We start from the raw sequence: 19,371 nt of genomic DNA on the forward strand, positions 1-19,371 counted from the left end.
CACAGGTTTGTCACATGACTGAAGCACTTTACAAGTGATGTCATTCTAGATGGTGTGAGAGGAGCGTGCATACGGCTTTTATATTTATGAACGTTAAAGGTGAGTTTCCTCCCTTCCTTTTTCGATTTCACTCACAATCTCCACGTGTTGGTGGTGACTGAATGATATATAATTTCATAGACCGGTTGGCCCATTAAAAAGAGCCTTTTAAGCTCAGAAAAAGCACTGAGTATAGTTCGTGATCGTACATCAGATGTTGATAACTTTCATTCATGTGGTTTGAATTGTACAGATTGATCGTTGCTGAGTCTGAGTAGAAACAATATTCAACAAGGGAAGTTAACCATCTAGTGGACTGTCGAATTTTCAAGGCATTGGTGAGCTAGTATACAATTCACTCATTATCGCTATTATAATGTATTTTATTTTTAATCGAAGCCAAATTCGTATGAGCCCACTGTCTGTCAGTGAGGTTGCCTGGCAATAAAACTTCCCACTACTTAACAATTATTCGCTGAAGGCGAAGTAAATATTGGTGAATATTTCCCGAGACAAAGTCGAGGGGAATATTCACCAATATTTACTGAGCCTGAGGCGAATAATTGTTTTAGTATAATTACTCAGGTGATTATCAGAGAAAAACAAGTACCGTCCGAAAAATGTCGATTTGTGTGTTTGTTTGTTTCAAATCGTCACGCGTCAATGAACAGAGACGCGCAGTCTGCCGATCACATGCTCAATCGAAATCACATGCGCAATCAATAAACTGCACACGGCCTTGAGCAGAATGTCAGTATTCTTTAGAATAACTGCCGCTTCATTGAGACGAAGCACTGACTTCTGTGAATGAATGTTGGGTTTCTCCGACCCGTTAACCAAAATGGATAGAGATGAACCAGGCTGTTCGGTGTAAAACTCGAGCCGGGATCACAAGTGTTAGCGATAGCATTTTATTGCACAATTTCATGTTGACATGATGGCTTCGCCGGTTAACGGACGTTTATAAATTGCCCTCGGAGATAAGCTGCTTCAGGTAGGAATTAAGTCATTTGTTGGCTTCACTAAACAAGTACACGATTGTCGCGGATGAAAATATTTTGTTGGGAGGCGGTGACTTTAGATGGTGGTCGAGAGCCGCTCGAACCGACAACAAACTAGTTTTCAGACTATAAAAACTGTTTTCTTTTCTCGTCATTGAAACGTAAAACTTACAGAGACATTTGTTCATCTTGTTTACTTCCATGCTGTCTCAAACTCGTTTTGTTTGTGAAATCATTCTGTTAATAAAGAAAATCTTGCTCGAATTTAAGAAAGTTTTACAATACAATTGTAAAACGCAGTTAATGGAACGTGACGCCCTTAGCCCCGGGTGGCATCTCTACGCACTGTACTTTAGACTTATCACTGTATCATTGTCACGTTAGTCAATAGTCACATGGTAATATGTTGCGACATTGTCTGGAGACAAGTTAGTTCGCTTTTTCTGAATGGCTAAACCAGTGAATGGTGCATTCATGTCGCGTTTGCTATGATGTAAAGTCTATCATAAGCATAGTACAACCCTGGCCATTGGCCCTGACATTGAACGCTGTCTAGCTTTAAATGTGTGATAGAAGGTTCTAAGTCACACTTGGTTACGACGTGGTTTTATCTACTGTTATGCTGTAAAAAATGTAACGAAGTGGTTTTATTTACTGTTACGCTGTAAAAAATGTAACAAAAAGCATGTAGAAGGCAACTATTTAACATGACCTTTAGAAGTTCTTACCAGGCCCAACAATTGGAGAATTTGTCGGAAAGTAAGGCCCCTGAAAGTTTTCGTCGGCGTGCCGTTTAATACTCGCACGTGCCACGCGTTCGAGTTTTTCTGGCCTGAACGGATGTTCTACGAAGAGACACAATACAGTGGTAGCGAAGCTTTTCATTGACTCTGATTATCGTGAGCAGAATGTATTCCATTTTGTCTCATTTCACCATGCCATCTTCACCACACTAAACTCGGCTACACCGCTCCGTCACACTCAGAAGATCTTCCACCCGCAGCATGGCCTCAGTTGGTCGTAACCATCTGTCGGCATCGCGCTCTTCACCGACGCTCTTGCAGGACCATTTGACTCGTATCCACACGTAGACTGTAAAGGCACCATATATCTCGAAGCTGCCCAGTCAGGCCCGCCGCTCGGGATGGATTCGTCAGCTCCGTCACTCCTCTCCTTTACCGTTACAGCCGCCGTTCTTCGCTCTACTTCGACTACTTCCATCAGGTGCTGTGTTTTTTGTTTTGTTTGCCTATCTATTTCATTTATTGAGCCACCCAAACACGTCCGCCATTGTTTTTTCCTTTGCCATATTTTAGCTATAGCTATCCCCTCTTGTAATTCCATTCCCTAAACCCCTTAGTCCACTCCTTGCGTTACATACCCGGGGCCGAAGTGTGTTCCCATACCCAGCACTCCTCGCCTCGCCGTAGAATGTCGCATCCCAGTTCATCTACCTTGTTTATATGTTCGTTGTTTGACTGTACATTCTGTTGCTCGTTCTAAATATAGCCGCGAATTGAGTTAACCTTCAAGTTTACTGTCATCTTTCGTCCAGGAGTTGTTTTAAGTTCTGTTTTCTACGCCAGTTCCTGTTCTCAGATCTTGGTATTTCACGTAAGCTGTAGAAGTAACTACCTCTATTTCCGTTCTATGCACGGTAGTCGTCTGGTACCTTTATCATGGTAGCTTTGCGCCCGTTGACCTTAGGTGTTTTTCTTTTATTGCTACTGCGTATTTTTCGTTTACCCAGGTTAGCTTTCTTTTATATTTTCTTTACCCGGCCCCTTACGTTCCACGTACGTTCGGTAAGCTTAGTCATCTCCTTTCTTTACGCCAAGTTCATGATCAATTCCGGTCAATAATTGCTTCCATCTCTTATTACATTTATTTCCATTATTTACGTTTAAGCTTATGTTTTTTCCCGAAAAAAAATTATTATTTCGTTCGAGCGTTTAGGGCAGCGCAGTTTCGCCGACATTCCCTCTTCCACAGGCCACAATGCTCGCACCTCTTGATCCCAACCAAAGTGGAAAATGGGGTTGTTTGTTGGTTATGTTTGACATGATTATAGCATTACTATCAGCTAACTGTCATACACAGTCTAGACATTCTCCCACATAAGGCCCTAATGTCCTATATTTTAGTTGCCTTCTAGTTGTAGTTGTAGTTGTCAACTGGGTTCTTTGCCCCAACCTTTCTCCCTGCAACCATATTTTGTTCTCGATCCTATGTGCTTTGGGTTCATATTATCCTGGCCAAGTTTAGATACCTGGTGTGTTATCATAAAAGTGTCCTGTGCTGTCACCTCACCATAGCTGTGTACTTGACATTTGCTGAAGGGATGCCCATTTCTTTAGCAGCATTCATTTGTTTACATCTCCACATATCTAGAAATATTTGTAGCCCAATCATTTTATCACTTATTTCACCATATCCTAACAAGTATCTATTTAGTGGGTTGTTTTTTTTACATGGTTTCATGAAGTCGTTCTCGTGTGGGTCTAGTTCTCCCATCCCTTGTTACAGTTTGTTCTCTGTATTTGCCTGTTACTTGACATAAATATGTGTTCTTCCGAATCCCTTCATGGAGCTGAAACCGATATTTTATTATTGGGGAATTACACACCTTTTAGGCATCCTACTTAGGAGCAGTTACCATTTTGATATTTGTAGAAGCAGCAGTTGTTGAGTTTATCCCCTCGGGATTACCATGAAAGCTCAACTCTGCCTTCTCGTCTTGTAGCTTGCCATCAATTCTATCCTTTTGAAATGGTTCCTGTCTATACACATAGTTTTGAACTTCCCATATTTGGTTTTCTTTTTACATTACCACCTTGTGCATAGGATTACTTGCACCACCCATACATTCTCTATTTCCAGTAAAGTCACCGAGTTACTTAAAGGGAGTGATCATGTTCACTTCCTTTTGTTAATAAAGAAAATCTTGCTCGAATTTAACTTAATTTGTTGTCTTCATTTTAAGTCATCGAGATCGACAACATGCAATTTACAAGGGTTTTTTATCACAATTAGCAAAATTTTCATCTCTTGCCTTCGAAAAGTATCACCTCGGACTTAGCTGCATCTTCAGTGCCTTTCGGAATTGCATTTTCTTTCATCCTATTTACTTCTTTTTCAGAAATGTCAACAAATAGCTAAGCGGCCATTTTGAAAGCTAGTGCTCTCACTATAATCACCTCGCGCGAGGTGATTATAGCAGGATATGACACAATCCTCGACCAATCAGATCAACAGAATCTCTATAATCACCTGAGTAATTATACTAAAGAGAAATATTGCCAGATAAACAATTTTACAGTGCAACTACTCTGTCTACTATTACCGGGGTCACTTAATACTGGCCAATCAGAACTTTTGGGTTTTAACTGCAGTTTTTTTTTCGTCTGCTTGTGATTGGTTCAATCGGCTTTGGTTGAAATTCTTGTCCTGCAATCTGATTGGCCAGTTTTATTTGAGTGACCCCGGTAACAGTTGTCGCACTGTAACACAGTGTGCTTTTTACACAAAACATTTTTTTAACGAAAGTGCTGTAAAATCAGTGAGATGTCTAGCTACATTTTATTGTATCTTCGCATGAACATGGAGTCTGCAATATAGCAAATCAAACTACTGAATTAAGTGAACCAGTGAGAATGCTTATTTTAATTGTGCACTATTTGACCCAAAATGATGCATATAATTTTTATTGAAATGTTTTCTATCACGTATGTGATAAGTATTTAATGACACATAACAAAGCCATTGTGAACATCATTTTTTCTTTTGCTTTGAAAGAGAGAATAAATCAAAATGAAAATTATTTGCCAAAAAAAAGCCAATTAGTGGCTCCGTAATGTTATTCACGAGTTTACATTTCTCTGGGCTTGAGGAGCTTAAAAATGGCTTAAGATTAGAAAAAATGCCATATCTTTCTTGATTCACAGGTCTGATAAACTAAGTACTATGACCTTTGATCAATGAATGAACTCACTGGGTTAGTACCATGATATGAGGGCCACAGGGACCCACAAGGATTGTTTACTGCTACCTTTATTAAACAAATTTGATATTAATTTAATTTACAGCCCTGCGATGTCTGCGCCTCCTCCTTACACTCCCCCACAGGGATACCAGACACAACCAGTTGTTACAAATGCACCTGTCCCAGGATATATGCCAAGTAAGCTTTTATGTATGCAAATTGTTGCATTCACATGCAATTTTCATTGAGAATTACAGTGACTCAGGGCTAGCATTACTGCAGGTGTCTTCACTCACTACTGTCATGATTATAGCAGAATACACTGTATTCAGAGTTTGAAAATGACTAATGGTAGGGGAGACTTCCAAGATTTAATTAGTTCTATATCTTATGACTGGCCACAATTTTTCCTGTCAAGCTGGCTCCTTTAAAGCTACAATCTACTTATAAATGTGCCGGCACTCATATAAGATTATTATTTTGATTTCCCTTGTTTGACATGGCACTAATAATTATATGCAAGGGTGGCTTTTTGTTTTCGTTTTTTTTTTTTTTTTTTTGTTTTTTGGCAGGGGGGGGGGGGACACATAAAATGTTGTTATCAATTAATTAAGTACTTACAAAATATTTGTAATCAAAGTAATAATACATTATTAAATTTAATACATTTTCTTTCTCCAACTCTGACAACAAACTCAGTTCAAATTAATGCCAATATGAAGGTTTAAAACGAACCGCATTTTTGAAATAAATGTGATGGTATATTTCCAGCCTGGTGAATGAATGAGAATGATGTATTTTCTAGAAAGTGACACAGGCATACTCTTTTTCTGAGTATGCCTGTGTCACTTTCTAGAATAATACATCATTCTCAAACCACATTTTTGTTTTACTTTGACTCATTGAAGTAGTACATGTACGTTAATTAATTTCTAGGGCTCACAACAGGTACTTTGAAAAAGCAGCATGCTGTTGTCAATGGGTGCAGTGCTAAGTAATCAAGGCAGCACTAATTAGACAGTATTGTTTAGTAGACAGTCTGATCAGTAGCCCACTTTGTGGGCAGTAACTACGCGTAATTGGGAGAGGCACCTTACCAAGTAGATGATTATAATAATGTACAGCAAGTCGGGCCCAGTTGTTTGAAGTCTGTCTTAGTGAGTGATTTAATTGGGTAATCCTGTTAAGTAAAATAATGTAAACTTTGATTTGAGTTTAAATACCAGTCAATGGGGATTCTTTCAAAAGATTTTTGTCCCTCAGCTTGAACTTTGACTTTTCCTTACCATTAGCTTAAAGTAAGCTTTAATTTAAAACTTTTTTAAGGGGACCTCAGTTAACTTTAATCAGGGACTAAAGCGTTAATCGGGTTTTGAACAGCTGGCCCCTGGTTACTCATATTCAATTCACACCCTGCATTTTATTGTGCCATTGGATTCAATGTGTTGTTTGTTTTGTTTCTTTCTGTCCATAGGCTTTCAAGGGGGAGCACCACCCGGTTATCAACCCATTGGGGCACCAGCAGCTCCAGTAACATACGTCTATGTCCGTGGAAACTGTCCAGCCTGCCACACTGGAAATCTTCAGGATAATTTCACCCCCCTGGGGATTTGCCTGGCAGTTTGCTTTTTCCCACTTGGTCTGGTCTGTTGTTTGTTGTTGACGGAGAAACGCTGTAGTCACTGTGGAATGACATATTCATAAATAAATTGTGCATCGGGAAACATTAATGTACTTAGCATCACTTATATATGGAGCATTATATATTATTATATATAAATACATGTCACATACTCCATAATTTGAAGATGTTGTCAGACCCAACCTGTTGTACAGGTAGCTTAATTTCTGGAAAGCGTATGGCCCACGATCTTAAATATGCATTATCCTTCTTAGCAAATTTAATTTTACATTTTTCTCTTGGAAAAAAATGAGAAAAAACACACAAAAATAATTATGGATTTGCTCAGGTCATATTGATCGTTTACAATTCACAATTTGCACAAGACAATGTTTTTTCAATTGAATATACATGCATACTGGGCTGCCTTTTGAGATCCAGTTTATGGAATCTAAATTGGACAGAAGTTTGATCGTTTACAATTCACAAATTATTTGCACAAGACAATGTTTTTTCAATTGAATACATACTTGCATACTGGGCTGCCTTTTGAGATCCAGTATATGGAATCTAAATTGAACAGAAGTTACATTAAATTATACCCTTCTGTAGTTTACTTGTGATATACACTGTAGCAAGGGCTGTCATTAAATTTTTTGTTTCAGGTTGCACTAATCTAGATGCAGTACACTTGGACAACAAACTAATCTTGTTGTTAATTTGTGAATAAATATGTATCTGTGTAACAGGTGTCATTCTTCACAGCATGATTGCTTGTTCACAGCCTAAATGGCAGCCCTGTGTAGCTATTGCTTTTAAAGCATTAAAAAATGTTATAATTGTTTCAAAATTTATATGCCTGATATTTGCCACAAGCTTTCATTAGATTTTGGTTTGATAGATAGCCAATCTGGCGAAGCCTTTGGTCAGCACCAAAATGAAAATGTAAAAATCCAGTGTTTTCATGATGGTGCCTAAATTTTGATCAATTGATTCACATATTATACATTACTAGAAATACGTGACACGCAAAAGCTTGTGAAGCTAGGGCTGGGTGGACAGTTGATTTGAAATGAAGTAAAGGGCTAAGGCAGCTAGAAAGTATGAATTGTCTCGTTCTTTATGATAGTGATTGAGAGGATAGCATGCCCTTTGAATAGTTTTGTTTTATTGTTATCTGAATGGGTCAAGTCTCTGTCATTATATGTACCTCCACAGTTTGTTAGGAGGAGGATGATACCCACCTAAAAACAATTGAGTTGGAGGCAAGATATTCCAGAAAAAGAGAATATTAAGTAAATTTTTTAGAAGAGTTTTAAAGTTTTTTTAAGTTTTATTATATTGTACTAGTTAAAAGTTATACATGCTTGCTGTGTTCAAGCTTTCCACATCATGGTTTGAGAGGCAAAATTTTAATGTAATCCACCATTGCGTAGATAGTGCTTAAAGCTTAACTGGTTTACTTGATCATTTTGTATCTTCTCTTCTGTACATTTAAGCTCTTGTTCAATTTCATTACTTTTGAAGGGCAATTAAATCATCCTTATAACTCATTATTTTAATATTTAATATGCTTGCTTTTTCTACAGTTACACTGTTCAGCAGCCAATATCCCACCAGAACACTGGGGTACATTTAATTAAAGTGCAGCTCTTAAATAACTGTAAATTAAATTGGAAAGTGTTGATTTAATTGGAAAGTGTTGATTTTGACTCTCAGCCTACAGGGTACTCCCCTGTTACTTAATCCAGCCCAAAAGGTATCGGTTTTTGAGTACTTTTGGTTAGACATGAAGTATAGATTTTAACCATGTTGGTCTGAAAGTCTGAAAACAAGAATGGAATTTACAGAAATGGGTATGGATTCTATAAACTAGGTCTAAAAATGGAAAATTACAAATTGGAAAATTACATATTTTGGTCTAAAATAGAGTGAGAGTTTGGAGAACCGAGACACACACCCCAGTCAAAAATACCAAGGAGTACCCCCTACGGAGAGTGGCTAGGTAGGCATGGGTAATGCAATAGTTTGCTCAGTATTAATTTTCCACCACCCCTGGTAATTGACTGTTATCCCACAACAAATGTATACTTAGTGTACTAGAGCCAATAAATTGCTTGAAATGGGATATATGACCTGGTATGTAAATTATATTTATTAAATAGACTAATGTAATCCAGAGTATCCAGATGGCTAATATGACTGACCAACAAGAGAATATTAAATTGGTAACTGTTTTGAATAAGGTCTATAGGACAACATTGTGATCAAGAAATCGGCCAGCAGCTACGTGGCTACGCGGCTACGCGGCTACGTGGCTACGCGGCTATGCGGCTACGCAGCTACGCCGCTCACACAAAGAACGAGGCATAGTCATACAGTCATGCACTTCTACGTGGCTACGTGGCTACGCCGCTACGTGGTATCTGCGTAGCCACGTAGCCACTCTTTCCAGGATTACTTTTGGAGTGGCGGGGTATTCCGCAGCTACGTGGTATCCAGATGGCTAATATGACTGACCAACAAGAGAATATTAAATTGGTAACTGTTTTGAATAAGGTCATTATAGGGCAATATTGTGATCAAGAAATCGGCTAGCAGCTACGTGGCTACGTGGCTACGCGGCTACGCAGCTACGTGGCTACGCGGCTACGCGGCTACGTGGCTACACAGCTACGCGGCTACGTGGCTACGCGGCTACGTGGCTACGCAGCTACGCGGCTACGTGGCTACGCGGCCACGCGGCTACGCGGCCACGCGGCCACGCGGCTACGCAGCTACGCGGCTACGTGGCTACGCAGCTACGCGGCTACGCGGCTACGTGGCTACGCAGCTACGCGGCTAGGCGGCTACGTGGCTACGCAGCTAGCTACGAGGCTACGTGGCTACGGGGCTACGCAGCTACGCGGCTAGGCGGCTACGTGGCTACGCGGCTACGTAACTACGCAGCTACGCGGCTACGTGGCAACGCGGCTACGCAGCTACGCGGCTACGTGGCTACGCAGCTAGGCGGCTACGTGGCTACGCGGCTAAGCGGATACGTGGCTACGCAGCTACGCGGCTACGCTGCTACGAGGCTACGCGGCTACGCGGCTACGCAGCTACGCGGCTACGCAGCTACGCGGCTACGTGGCTACGCAGCTACGCGGCTAGGCGGCTACGTGGCTACGCGGCTAAGCGGATACGTGGCTACGCAGCTACGCGGCTACGCGACTACGAGGCTACGTGGCTACGCGGCTACGCGGCTACGCAGCTACGCGGCTACGCGGCTACGCAGGTACGCGGCTACGTGGCTACGCAGCTACGTCGCTACGCAGCTACGTGGCTACGCGGCCACGTGGCTACGCGGCTACGTCGCTACGCGGCTACGCAGCTACGCCGCTCACACAAAGAACGAGGCATAGTCATACAGTCATGCACTTCTACGCGGCTGCGTGGCTACGCAGCTACGCGGCTACGCGGCTACGTGGCTACGCAGCTACGTCGCTACGCAGCTACGTGGCTACGCGGCTGCGCAGCTACGCCGCTCACACAAAGAACGAGGCATAGTCATATTGTCATGACTTCTACGTGGCTACGTGGCTACGTGGCTACGCCGCTACGTGGTATCTGCGTAGCCACGTAGCCACTCTTTCCAGGATTACTTTTGGAGTGGCGGGGTATTCCCTAGTTAAGCTCAATCTGTAATTATTCAATCTCTTAGACCTCGTATAATTATTGTTTCAGCATCCAGTACATCTATGTAAGAAGTGGGCCAGGTGAATGGAGTCGGCAGTGTTTTGCACTGTGTCACGGTCAATCCGTAACCTTGTCCCAGAGCAGATATAGTGTCCAGCCAGTTCAACCAGTTCCGAGACCAAGTGTCAGGCAAAAGTACCTGTATGTTACAGCCCCTAAATTGATAGGACAATCTCTCACTGCAATCCATAATCTCATGTCTGTAAGCTCACTTAAAGTGTATTAGCTCATGTTTTCCAAGAAATGGAAACTTCCACCTAACTGACAGCCTTCGGTGACGGACTAACCGCTTCAGGTAAAGGCCCATGTAAACGGTTTCAACATTTGTTCCAACATGTGTTCAACACTTTGTTGAGCCAAAGGTCGGGGGCGTTTAAAACGCGTATTGAACGCGTTTGAAACGCCTTTTGAACGCATTTAAAACGCATTTTTAACGCGTTTGAAACGCGTGTTGGAGGCGTTTGAAACGCCTTTTGAACGTGTTTGAAACACAGTTAAAGCCGGCTCCAGCGCGTTGTGAACGCGTTCAAAACGCGTTTTAAGGGCGTTCAAGACGCGTTTTCAACGCGTTCAAAACGCGTTAAAGTTTTATTAATTATTGATAAGTTTTAAAACCGTTTTGAACGCGTTTGAAACGTATTTTGAACGTGTTTAAATCGCGTTCCTGACAAGAACAATGCACTTTAGAAACACTCAGGGACTATTTGTTCTCTTATGTTTGTAGCTTTGTTTTATTGATTGCATGATTACCGAATATCCGTTTTTGGCTAGCCGCACAAAGCTTTTTTCATTATTATTTCCTTTACGTCAAAGACATGTATTAAGATCCTTTTTCTGTAAGCACGTTTCTCAGTTGCGAGGAGTTTTCAAACTGTAAGGAGTTCACGGAGCTATTTCTAACGGAGTCTCTAAGAGAACGTGGAGTAACTTGTTCTCAACCCCGGAGTCAAGATCAGACGTAAGTTACGCTTGTAAAATTCCATGTATTCTTTCCTTTCGTTTTTTACGGCGTTGAATTCGTAGTTTTTCCGTTTCTTTAGACTTAGACAATTGTATTCTTTTTAGTTTTCACCGCAAGTGTTGTAAATAGACGGCTCAGCCTGATCCTAATAAACGCATTAGTCTTGCTGCCCTTGCCGTGTACTTCACTGTGGTTGACCTGGCGAACTCCAGTACACAACACCCCGTGTCTGCGGTACTGGGAACGCGACAGTGAAAAGTCTGGTAAAGAACAGATTGAGGTAAGCCGTAACTGAGTAATCAGCGCCGAAAATGAGTGGCCAGGAAGCCGATACGCCAAACAAAGGAGAAGTTTCGTCACATCAAGAAGTAGTCGGTCGAGATCCCGATAAAAGAGTTAAAGCAATGTCTAGAAAAGCGTTAGAAAATGAAATCGATCAGAAACATAGGGAAGCAAATGTCGTGCACAAGATGCTCAAAGACGTCATACGATCCACTGAGGAGATAAACGAAGGATCGGATCTGGACGAAGTCTTGCGTGACCTTGAGGGATTCTCTGGGGAATTAAACATAAAATTGCAAGAAATAAGAAGCCTTTACGCGCAAGATAAACACAATTACTTTGGGGACGTAGAAGTTCGTCTTGTGGAAGAGAGCCTAACTCTCGACCTAGCATTAAAGTTAATACAAGAAATAAAAAGTAGACAATCCGACAAATTGTTGGAGACAAGCTCGCGTTTATCTCATCACTCGCGCCGTAGCAAATCCTCTGCAGGCTCGTCCAGAGCGAGTAGCGCCAGAATGAAAGCGCTCGCCGAAGCGGCAGCGGCACGGGAAAGCGCGGACTATGAGAAAATGGTCGCCGAAAAAGAGCACGAGCGCAAACAACGCGAAGCAGAAATTGAGCGCACACGTCAACAAGAACGCGCGGAACACGCAAAGGAGCTAGCAATTATCGCCGCGGAGAAAAAAGTCGCAATAGCACATGCGAAGCTCAAAGCGATCGAGCAAGCTATAAATGAGGAGGAAAATGAAGAAAACGCGAAATTAGAAATCGAGGGGATTCCAAAGGCTAAAAGCGACGAAAGAACATCCACGTGGGTTCATTCTTTCTCACCGCCGGAAATTCCTCCGCCTAAACGCAACTCAACAGAACAAAGCACTCTTCTGGCGAGAGGCCCCGAGAGACAAGAGAACACACCTCTCAAGGGAATTTCCGGAACCCCACGCACGAAATTGCGCTCGACCCCAAACCAGCGGGAAGACAATGGCGAAAATTCGCGGCACGTGCTTCCGCAGTCATTTATCGCATTTAACTAGTCTGAAATGTCAGCCGTCTCCTCCCCCTAACCCACTGTGGGTTAGGGAGAGGAGACGGCTGACATTTCAGACTACGCATTTAACATAACCGGGAGTCAGCTAATTGAATCGTTGACATCTGCAAATCAACAAATAGTTTCGGGATTGGCGAGACAAAATCTTCCGAAATGTCATCCAGACACCTTCAGCGGAGATCCCACGCTTTTCCATCCGTGGAAAGCGGCCTTCAAAGCAGTGATCAGCGATGTTAACGTTTACCCCGTTCAGGAAATAAATTATTTGCGTAGTTTCACCAGCGGAGAAGCTCAAAAACTGGTTGACAATTACCGGAAGCGAAAACAGCATGATCCCGGCACGCTATTGAACGACCTATGGGGGGAGTTGGAGAGGCGTTTCGGCAGCGCGGCCGTAATAACTAAAGAATTGTTGGAGCGTTTGAACAAAACCGCCGCTTTCAGCGAAAACGAAAATGCTAAGTTACAAGAATTTGCCGATCTTTGCGCCGATGTGGACAGTCAATTGACCTACTTACCAGGTCTCGCGTGCCTTAACTTTCCAAATACCATACAACCGATTGCTGAGAAGTTGCCTCTTTCTTTACGCGGAAAATGGGAGAAAGAAATCGCTAGGTACTCGGAGAAAAATGGAGATGAGTACCCCGGCTTTCGTGTCTTCTCCCAAGTAGTCCTAAGGCATTCAAGGATTAAAAACAATCCAAACATTTTCGCAGGCGCCACGCACACTCCTAATAGCTCATCACCCTCACCCAATCGCAGAGTTCAGAGTAAGAGAACACTTAAAACGAACACAGGGCCAGCTAGTGTCAAACTGGAGTCAGCCCCACCCAAAATCGAGGAGACAAAACGATGCTCCTTTCACGAACGAGGTGGTCATAGCTTAGAAGAGTGTAAGGCTTTCGGTGCTAAGCCCCTGGAAGAGAAAACTGACTGGATCCTTAAGGCCGGACTTTGCTATCGCTGCCTATCCGAAGGTCACAGGGCCAGCGACTGTAGGAAGAAAATACAGTGCAGCATATGCAAAGACGATCGCCACATCGCGCTTCTTCACAAGGAAAGGCCGAGGAGATTTGCCGCAAGCACGGAAATCGTTGACACCAAGTGTACACTCGCTTGTAAGCCTATCGAGGGTGGCGTATCATGCAGCAAATTGCTATTGGTCGACGTGAAGAACAAAGAGAAACCAAATACTCTCCACCGAATTTACGCTATAGTTGACGAACAAAGTAACTCGTCCTTGATCAGCAGCGAACTCGCCAATGAGCTAGGAGCGGTCGGTCCAGAGGAAAAGTACCTTCTCACCACATGCAGCGGCGAGAAGGAAATCAAATACGGACGGCGAGTCGCAGGTGTAACCATACAAGCCCTTAATGGAGTAACGTCAGATCTACCCACCCTGATCGAGTGCGACAGCATCCCTCACGATAAGCGCGAAATTCCTACACCGGAGATGGCGAGGAGATTCCCTCACCTTCACGAGATTGCAGGCGAAATCCCACCCCTGGATCCAAACGCAGACATCCATCTGCTCCTCGGGAGAGACGCCCCAGAGCTGCTCAAGGTTCGGGAGTTTAAAAACGGACCCAAAGGAGCCCCCTGGGCACAAAAGCTTTCGCTCGGTTGGACGATAATCGGACAGATGTGCCTAGACATCGTCGGAGGCCCAGCACACGTGCTCGCTTGCCGCACCAGTCTCCTCTCGGCCAACAACGGAGAGCCTTGGAAGAAACACATGGAGCCAGAGCATTACAAGTTGATACCGTGCCCCAACCAGTTTAGAATCAAGGAGAGCTTCTCAGAACGGAGAGAGGAACCGGAGAATGATATCTTCCGCACCACACGAGAAGATAACGACGTCATCCTTTCCTGCGAAGATCGAAAGTTCATAGAAATAATGGAGACCGGTATAAACAAGAACGACAGCGGTAACTGGGAGATGCCACTTCCCTTTCGTCATAAAGATACCAAGATGCCCAACAACCGAAGTCAGGCAGTCAACCGCTTAAATGGTCTTATCAGGACGCTAAGAAAGAAACCTCAAATGGAGAAAGACTACCTGGAGTTCATGCAGAAGATCTTAGACAAGGGTCACGCATCCCCAGCCCAACCAGCCAACTCCCAGTCTGGCCAAGAATGGTGTTTACCGCACTTCGGTGTTTACCACCCCAAGAAGCCGACTCAAATACGAGTGGTATTCGACTCATCTGCCGAATTTGGAGGTGTATCACTCAATAAGGAGCTTCTTCCCGGCCTGGACTTGATGAACAGTCTTTTGGGAGTCCTTATTCGCTTCAGAAAGGAAACAACGGCCGTAATGTGCGACATCGAACAGATGTTCCACTCCTTCCACGTGGACCCCAGCCACAGAAACTTCTTACGCTTTCTCTGGTTCGAAGACAACACTCCTGGGAAGCCTATAATGGAGTATCGCATGAACGTGCACCTTTTTGGTAACGGTCCCAGCCCAGCCGTAGCCACGTTTGGCCTTAGAAGAACGGCATCTGACGGCGAGGAGAAATTTGGTAAAGAAGCCGCTCAGTTCGTCCACCGTAACTTCTATGTAGACGACGGCCTAGCCTCGCTACCCACAGGTGAACAGGCCATCGCACTCATCAAAACGACTCAAGCGATGCTAGCTACAGTGAACTTACGACTTCACAAGATCGTGTCAAACTCAGTTGAAGTAATGGAGGCCTTCCCAACAGAAGACAGGGGGAAAGGAGTGCGCGACCTGGATTTGCACCGTGACAGCTTGCCAGCACAGCGCTCGCTCGGAGTCTCCTGGGATCTTGAGAAAGATAACTTTACCTTCCAAGTTTCTCCACCTGACAAGCCATTCACACGGAGAGGAGTGCTCTCGATCGTCAACTCTGTGTACGACCCCCTAGGCCTTGCTGCACCAGTGCTGTTGGAGGGGAGGTTACTGCTACAACAGTTAGTAGCCATGGGGAAGAAAACGACCGAAAACAGACCGTTAGGATGGGACGATCCTTTACCAGACGCACTTCTAACTCAATGGCAAAGATGGCGAACCTCACTTAACAAATTGGAGAAGGTATCAGTTCCCCGCTGCTATCGCCCAGTGGACTTTGGTACTGTTGTTCGGAGAGAAATGCACGCGTTCTCAGACGCAAGCGAGAACGCAATCGGAGCCGCCATTTATCTGCGTCAAGTTGACAGCAAGGGAAACGTTTGCACAGCGCTACTGTTGGGCCAGTCTAAAGTAGCCCCCTTACAGACAACAAGTATTCCCCGCCTAGAGCTGTGTGCTGCTGTTCTGGCTGCGCAATCCGTAGCGAAGATTATCAAAGAAATTGTCATGGAGATCGATGGTATCACCTTCTATACGGATTCGAAAGTTGTCCTTGGTTACATTCAAAACGAGAGTCGGAGATTCTACGTTTACGTCGCAAACCGCGTGCAGCTAATTCGCAAAGTCTCCAGCCCCAACCAATGGAGGTAAGTGGATACAAACGAGAACCCTGCAGACCTTGCCACACGTCGTCTGAGTGCAGAAAGTCTCGCGGCTTCAGACTGGTTCACTGGACCGCGCTTCTTACAAGACGAAACAGCAGCAACAAACGGAGAACAAGAGGAGATTCCAATAAGCGAGGACGACCCAGAAGTTAGGAAAGAAGTTTCGACTTTCATCACACAGACAAACAAACGCCATGGTTTGGGAGCTAATAGGTTCTCACGTTTTTCAAGCCTTTCCTCGCTGCAGCGCGCAATTGCAGATCTTATTGTTCTGGTCAAGGAGTTTAAACGGAGAAAATTCAAGACTCGAGAAACAAGGGAGCGGAAGCCAGTGGCAACAAAGACTGCACCGCGGCTGCGCAACCCCACATTAAAGGAGCTTCAGCAAGCCATGACAGTCATAATTCAGACCGTCCAGGAAGAAGCCTTCGGAGAGGAGCTCACGTCGTATCGTCGTGAACATCTCAGCAGGGATGAAAGCCGCCGCGAGCGAATTAGTGAGAAGAAAGGTGAAATGAAGAAGTCAGCCCTATATCGATTGGATCCGTTCGCTGACGACAATGGCATACTTCGCGTAGGTGGCCGCTTGCGAAGTGCAAGGCTGGAGTACAAGGAGAAACATCCCGTGTTATTACCTAAGGGTTTCCACGTCTCAAAGCTAATAGTACGCCATTATCACGGTCAAGTCCATCATCAAGGACGACAAATTACACATGGCGCCATCCGACAAGCTGGTTATTGGTTAGTGGATGGAAATCACGAGGTAGCAAAGGAGCTCAGTCTATGTGTTCTTTGCAAGACGCTACGTGGACCTCGCCTAAAGCAGCGAATGGCTGATCTACCGGCCGACAGGGTAGAGGCTACCCCATCGTTCACTAACGTTGGCTTTGACGTTTTCGGACCCTGGCTGATTCAGACTCGAAAGACGAGAGGAGGAACCACCGGCTCTAAGCGTTGGGGTCTAGTCTTCACCTGTCTCAGCAGCAGGGCCGTCCACATTGAGGTCTTAGAGTCTATGGACACAAGTTCCTTCATCTGTGCGCTTAGACGCTTCTTCGCGTTTCGAGGCCCCGCATCGCTACTCAGGTGCCAATTTCATAGGAGGGAAGTCAGAACTAGATGAAGCAATGAAGGAGATGGACCAACGCAGATTGGAGCGATACGTCAAAGAACAAGGTTGCGAATGGCGTTTCAACCCACCATACGCTTCGCATTTCGGCGGTGCATGGGAGCGGCAGATAGGGACCATACGCCGCGTGTTGGACGCCATGTTCTTGGAGCTCGGGGGATCGCAACTCACACACGAACTTCTAGTAACACTAATGGCAGAAGTAACAGCGATCGTTAACGCACGCCCCATAACCACCGTCCTGTCTGATACGGAGGAGCCTGAACCCCTCTCACCTTCCATGCTTCTGACTATGAAAACACGACCTCTCGGTCCCCCGCCTGGAGAATTCCTACCTGTAGACCTATACTCACGGCGTCGTTGGAGACGAGTCCAATACCTTGCAGACCAGTTCTGGTTGCGTTGGAGGCGGGAGTATATGCAGACACTACAAAGCAGAAGCAAGTGGAATGGTTCAAAGCGAAATCTCAACGCTGGTGATATAGTCCTTGTCAAAGAAGACGGCGCCCACCGAAACAACTGGCCCCTGGGACTGATATCCGAAGCTATCAAGAGCGAGGATGGCGCAGTAAGGAAGGCCCAAGTCGTACTGTGGAGAGAGGGCAAGAAGAAGACGTTCTTACGCCCAATAAAGGAGCTTGTTCTGTTGGTACCTGTACAAGCCGATGGAATGCAAGCTACTGAACACTGAAGTAAAGTTTAATGGAGCAAGGATTGATCATCCTTGGGCGAGGAGTGTCACGTTCCTGACAAGAACAATGCACTTTAGAAACACTCAGGGACTATTTGTTCTCTTATGTTTGTAGCTTTGTTTTATTGATTGCATGATTACCGAAAATCCGTTTTTGGCTAGCCGCACAAAGCTTTTTTCATTATTATTTCCTTTACGTCAAAGACATGTATTAAGATCCTTTTTCTGTAAGCACGTTTCTCAGTTGCGAGGAGTTTTCAAACTGTAAGGAGTTCACGGAGCTATTTCTAACGGAGTCTCTAAGAGAACGTGGAGTAACTTGTTCTCAACCCCGGAGTCAAGATCAGACGTAAGTTACGCTTGTAAAATTCCATGTATTCTTTCCTTTCGTTTTTTACGGCGTTGAATTCGTAGTTTTTCCGTTTCTTTAGACTTAGACAATTGTATTCTTTTTAGTTTTCACCGCAAGTGTTGTAAATAGACGGCTCAGCCTGATCCTAATAAACGCATTAGTCTTGCTGCCCTTGCCGTGTACTTCACTGTGGTTGACCTGGCGAACTCCAGTACACAACACCCCGTGTCTGCGGTACTGGGAACGCGACAGAACGCGTTTGAAACGCGTGTAGGAGGCGTTTGAAACGCCTTTTGAACGCGTTTGAAACACAGTTAAAGCCGGTTTCAAAGCGTTTACAGCGCGTTGTGAACGCGTTCAAAAGGCTTAAGAAACATTGCCCGTAAGGAGAACGAAATTTGTTTCCTATTTTTAGCCGCGAGAGAAAAAGATGTTGCAGCATGTACGGAGAAAATAATCTGGTACCATTTATTAGACTTTCCCATTTGCATTCAAAGGTTTAATTCTCCAGGATGTGGTATGTTGGCTGGGCCAACTGAACTACGTAATCTAAATTTGCATACCATCCTTCATGCAAAATGACAAAATTTGCAGACCTATATGTCCGGCCAGGTTTTGCAGTGTTTTGCTCCCATCCCCTCCTCCCCCGCCCCAAACGTTTTACATTGGACAAAATATTAAAGTTAACTGAAGGCTAATTCAAGAGTTTTAACTCTGGTTACTTCCTTCGGCCTCCGTGATATCTCATGCCCTAGGGTAGGGGGCTTACCCCTAGCCTGCCTGGACTACTGGGCATGGCTCAAACTTTAAATAAAATAGACCATTTTAAAACACAGACAAATAAAAATATACACGAGTAACTTTTCGCGTGAAACCCTAAACGATACCTTCACGGCTAAATGTAATGGGGTTTTACCCAGAACACCCTAAGTGAGACCAAAATCAGAAATTTACACCCCTAAGCGAGACGACGAGCTTCCCCGCCCCTTTCATATGAGATTCCCCCCACCCCCCGGGCGCCGAACGGCACATCTCAGACAAAAA

At 44.3% G+C, this 19,371-nt stretch overlaps 3 protein-coding genes across 4 annotated transcripts; all 3 read left to right on the forward strand.

The window, feature by feature from the left end:
• The first annotated feature begins 48 nt into the window (after nt 1–48).
• LOC146458067 (membrane protein BRI3-like) lies at nt 49–8,771 on the forward strand. 2 transcript variants are annotated; one of them, XM_085091374.1, is made up of 4 exons: nt 49–99; nt 293–377; nt 5,126–5,220; nt 6,497–8,771. In XM_085091374.1, the coding sequence occupies exons 3-4, from the start codon at nt 5,133–5,135 to the stop codon at nt 6,724–6,726; spliced, it is 318 nt and encodes a 105-aa protein (XP_084947500.1). In that variant the 5' UTR covers nt 49–99; nt 293–377; nt 5,126–5,132; the 3' UTR covers nt 6,727–8,771. The 2 variants fall into 2 exon arrangements, with proteins under 2 accessions (XP_084947500.1, XP_084947501.1); XM_085091375.1 differs by having other exon boundaries at nt 55–99; nt 293–385.
• A 2,376-nt stretch (nt 8,772–11,147) lies between these two features.
• Nucleotides 11,148–17,278, forward strand: LOC146458068 (uncharacterized). The gene is made up of 4 exons (XM_085091208.1): nt 11,148–11,339; nt 11,447–12,660; nt 12,949–16,137; nt 16,387–17,278. The coding sequence occupies exons 2-4, from the start codon at nt 11,654–11,656 to the stop codon at nt 17,276–17,278; spliced, it is 5,088 nt and encodes a 1,695-aa protein (XP_084947334.1). The 5' UTR covers nt 11,148–11,339; nt 11,447–11,653.
• On the forward strand, nt 17,251–18,587 carry LOC146458069 (uncharacterized). The gene is made up of 2 exons (XM_085091269.1): nt 17,251–18,324; nt 18,432–18,587. The coding sequence occupies exon 1, from the start codon at nt 17,283–17,285 to the stop codon at nt 17,973–17,975; it is 693 nt and encodes a 230-aa protein (XP_084947395.1). The 5' UTR covers nt 17,251–17,282; the 3' UTR covers nt 17,976–18,324; nt 18,432–18,587.
• Nucleotides 18,588–19,371: the final 784 nt, after the last annotated feature.

This window comes from Pavona decussata, unplaced genomic scaffold (assembly GCF_977016875.1).
Source record: "Pavona decussata unplaced genomic scaffold, jaPavDecu1.1 SCAFFOLD_234, whole genome shotgun sequence".
Lineage (NCBI taxonomy): Eukaryota > Metazoa > Cnidaria > Anthozoa > Scleractinia > Agariciidae > Pavona > Pavona decussata.

What these genes read in the sequence shown, in the direction of transcription:
- LOC146458067 (XM_085091374.1), top strand. Translation starts at nt 5,133, where the DNA reads ATGTCTGCGCCTCCTCCTTACACTCCCCCACAGGGATACCAGACACAA. An exon ending in TGTCCCAGGATATATGCCAA is followed by an intron (nt 5,221 to 6,496) that starts GTAAGCTTTTAT and finishes TTCTGTCCATAG; the next exon opens with GCTTTCAAGGGGGAGCACCA.
- LOC146458068 (XM_085091208.1), top strand. Translation starts at nt 11,654, where the DNA reads ATGAGTGGCCAGGAAGCCGATACGCCAAACAAAGGAGAAGTTTCGTCA. An exon ending in TCATTTATCGCATTTAACTA is followed by an intron (nt 12,661 to 12,948) that starts GTCTGAAATGTC and finishes TTATTTGCGTAG; the next exon opens with TTTCACCAGCGGAGAAGCTC. An exon ending in TCCAGCCCCAACCAATGGAG is followed by an intron (nt 16,138 to 16,386) that starts GTAAGTGGATAC and finishes ACGTTTTTCAAG; the next exon opens with CCTTTCCTCGCTGCAGCGCG.
- LOC146458069 (XM_085091269.1), top strand. Translation starts at nt 17,283, where the DNA reads ATGAAGGAGATGGACCAACGCAGATTGGAGCGATACGTCAAAGAACAA.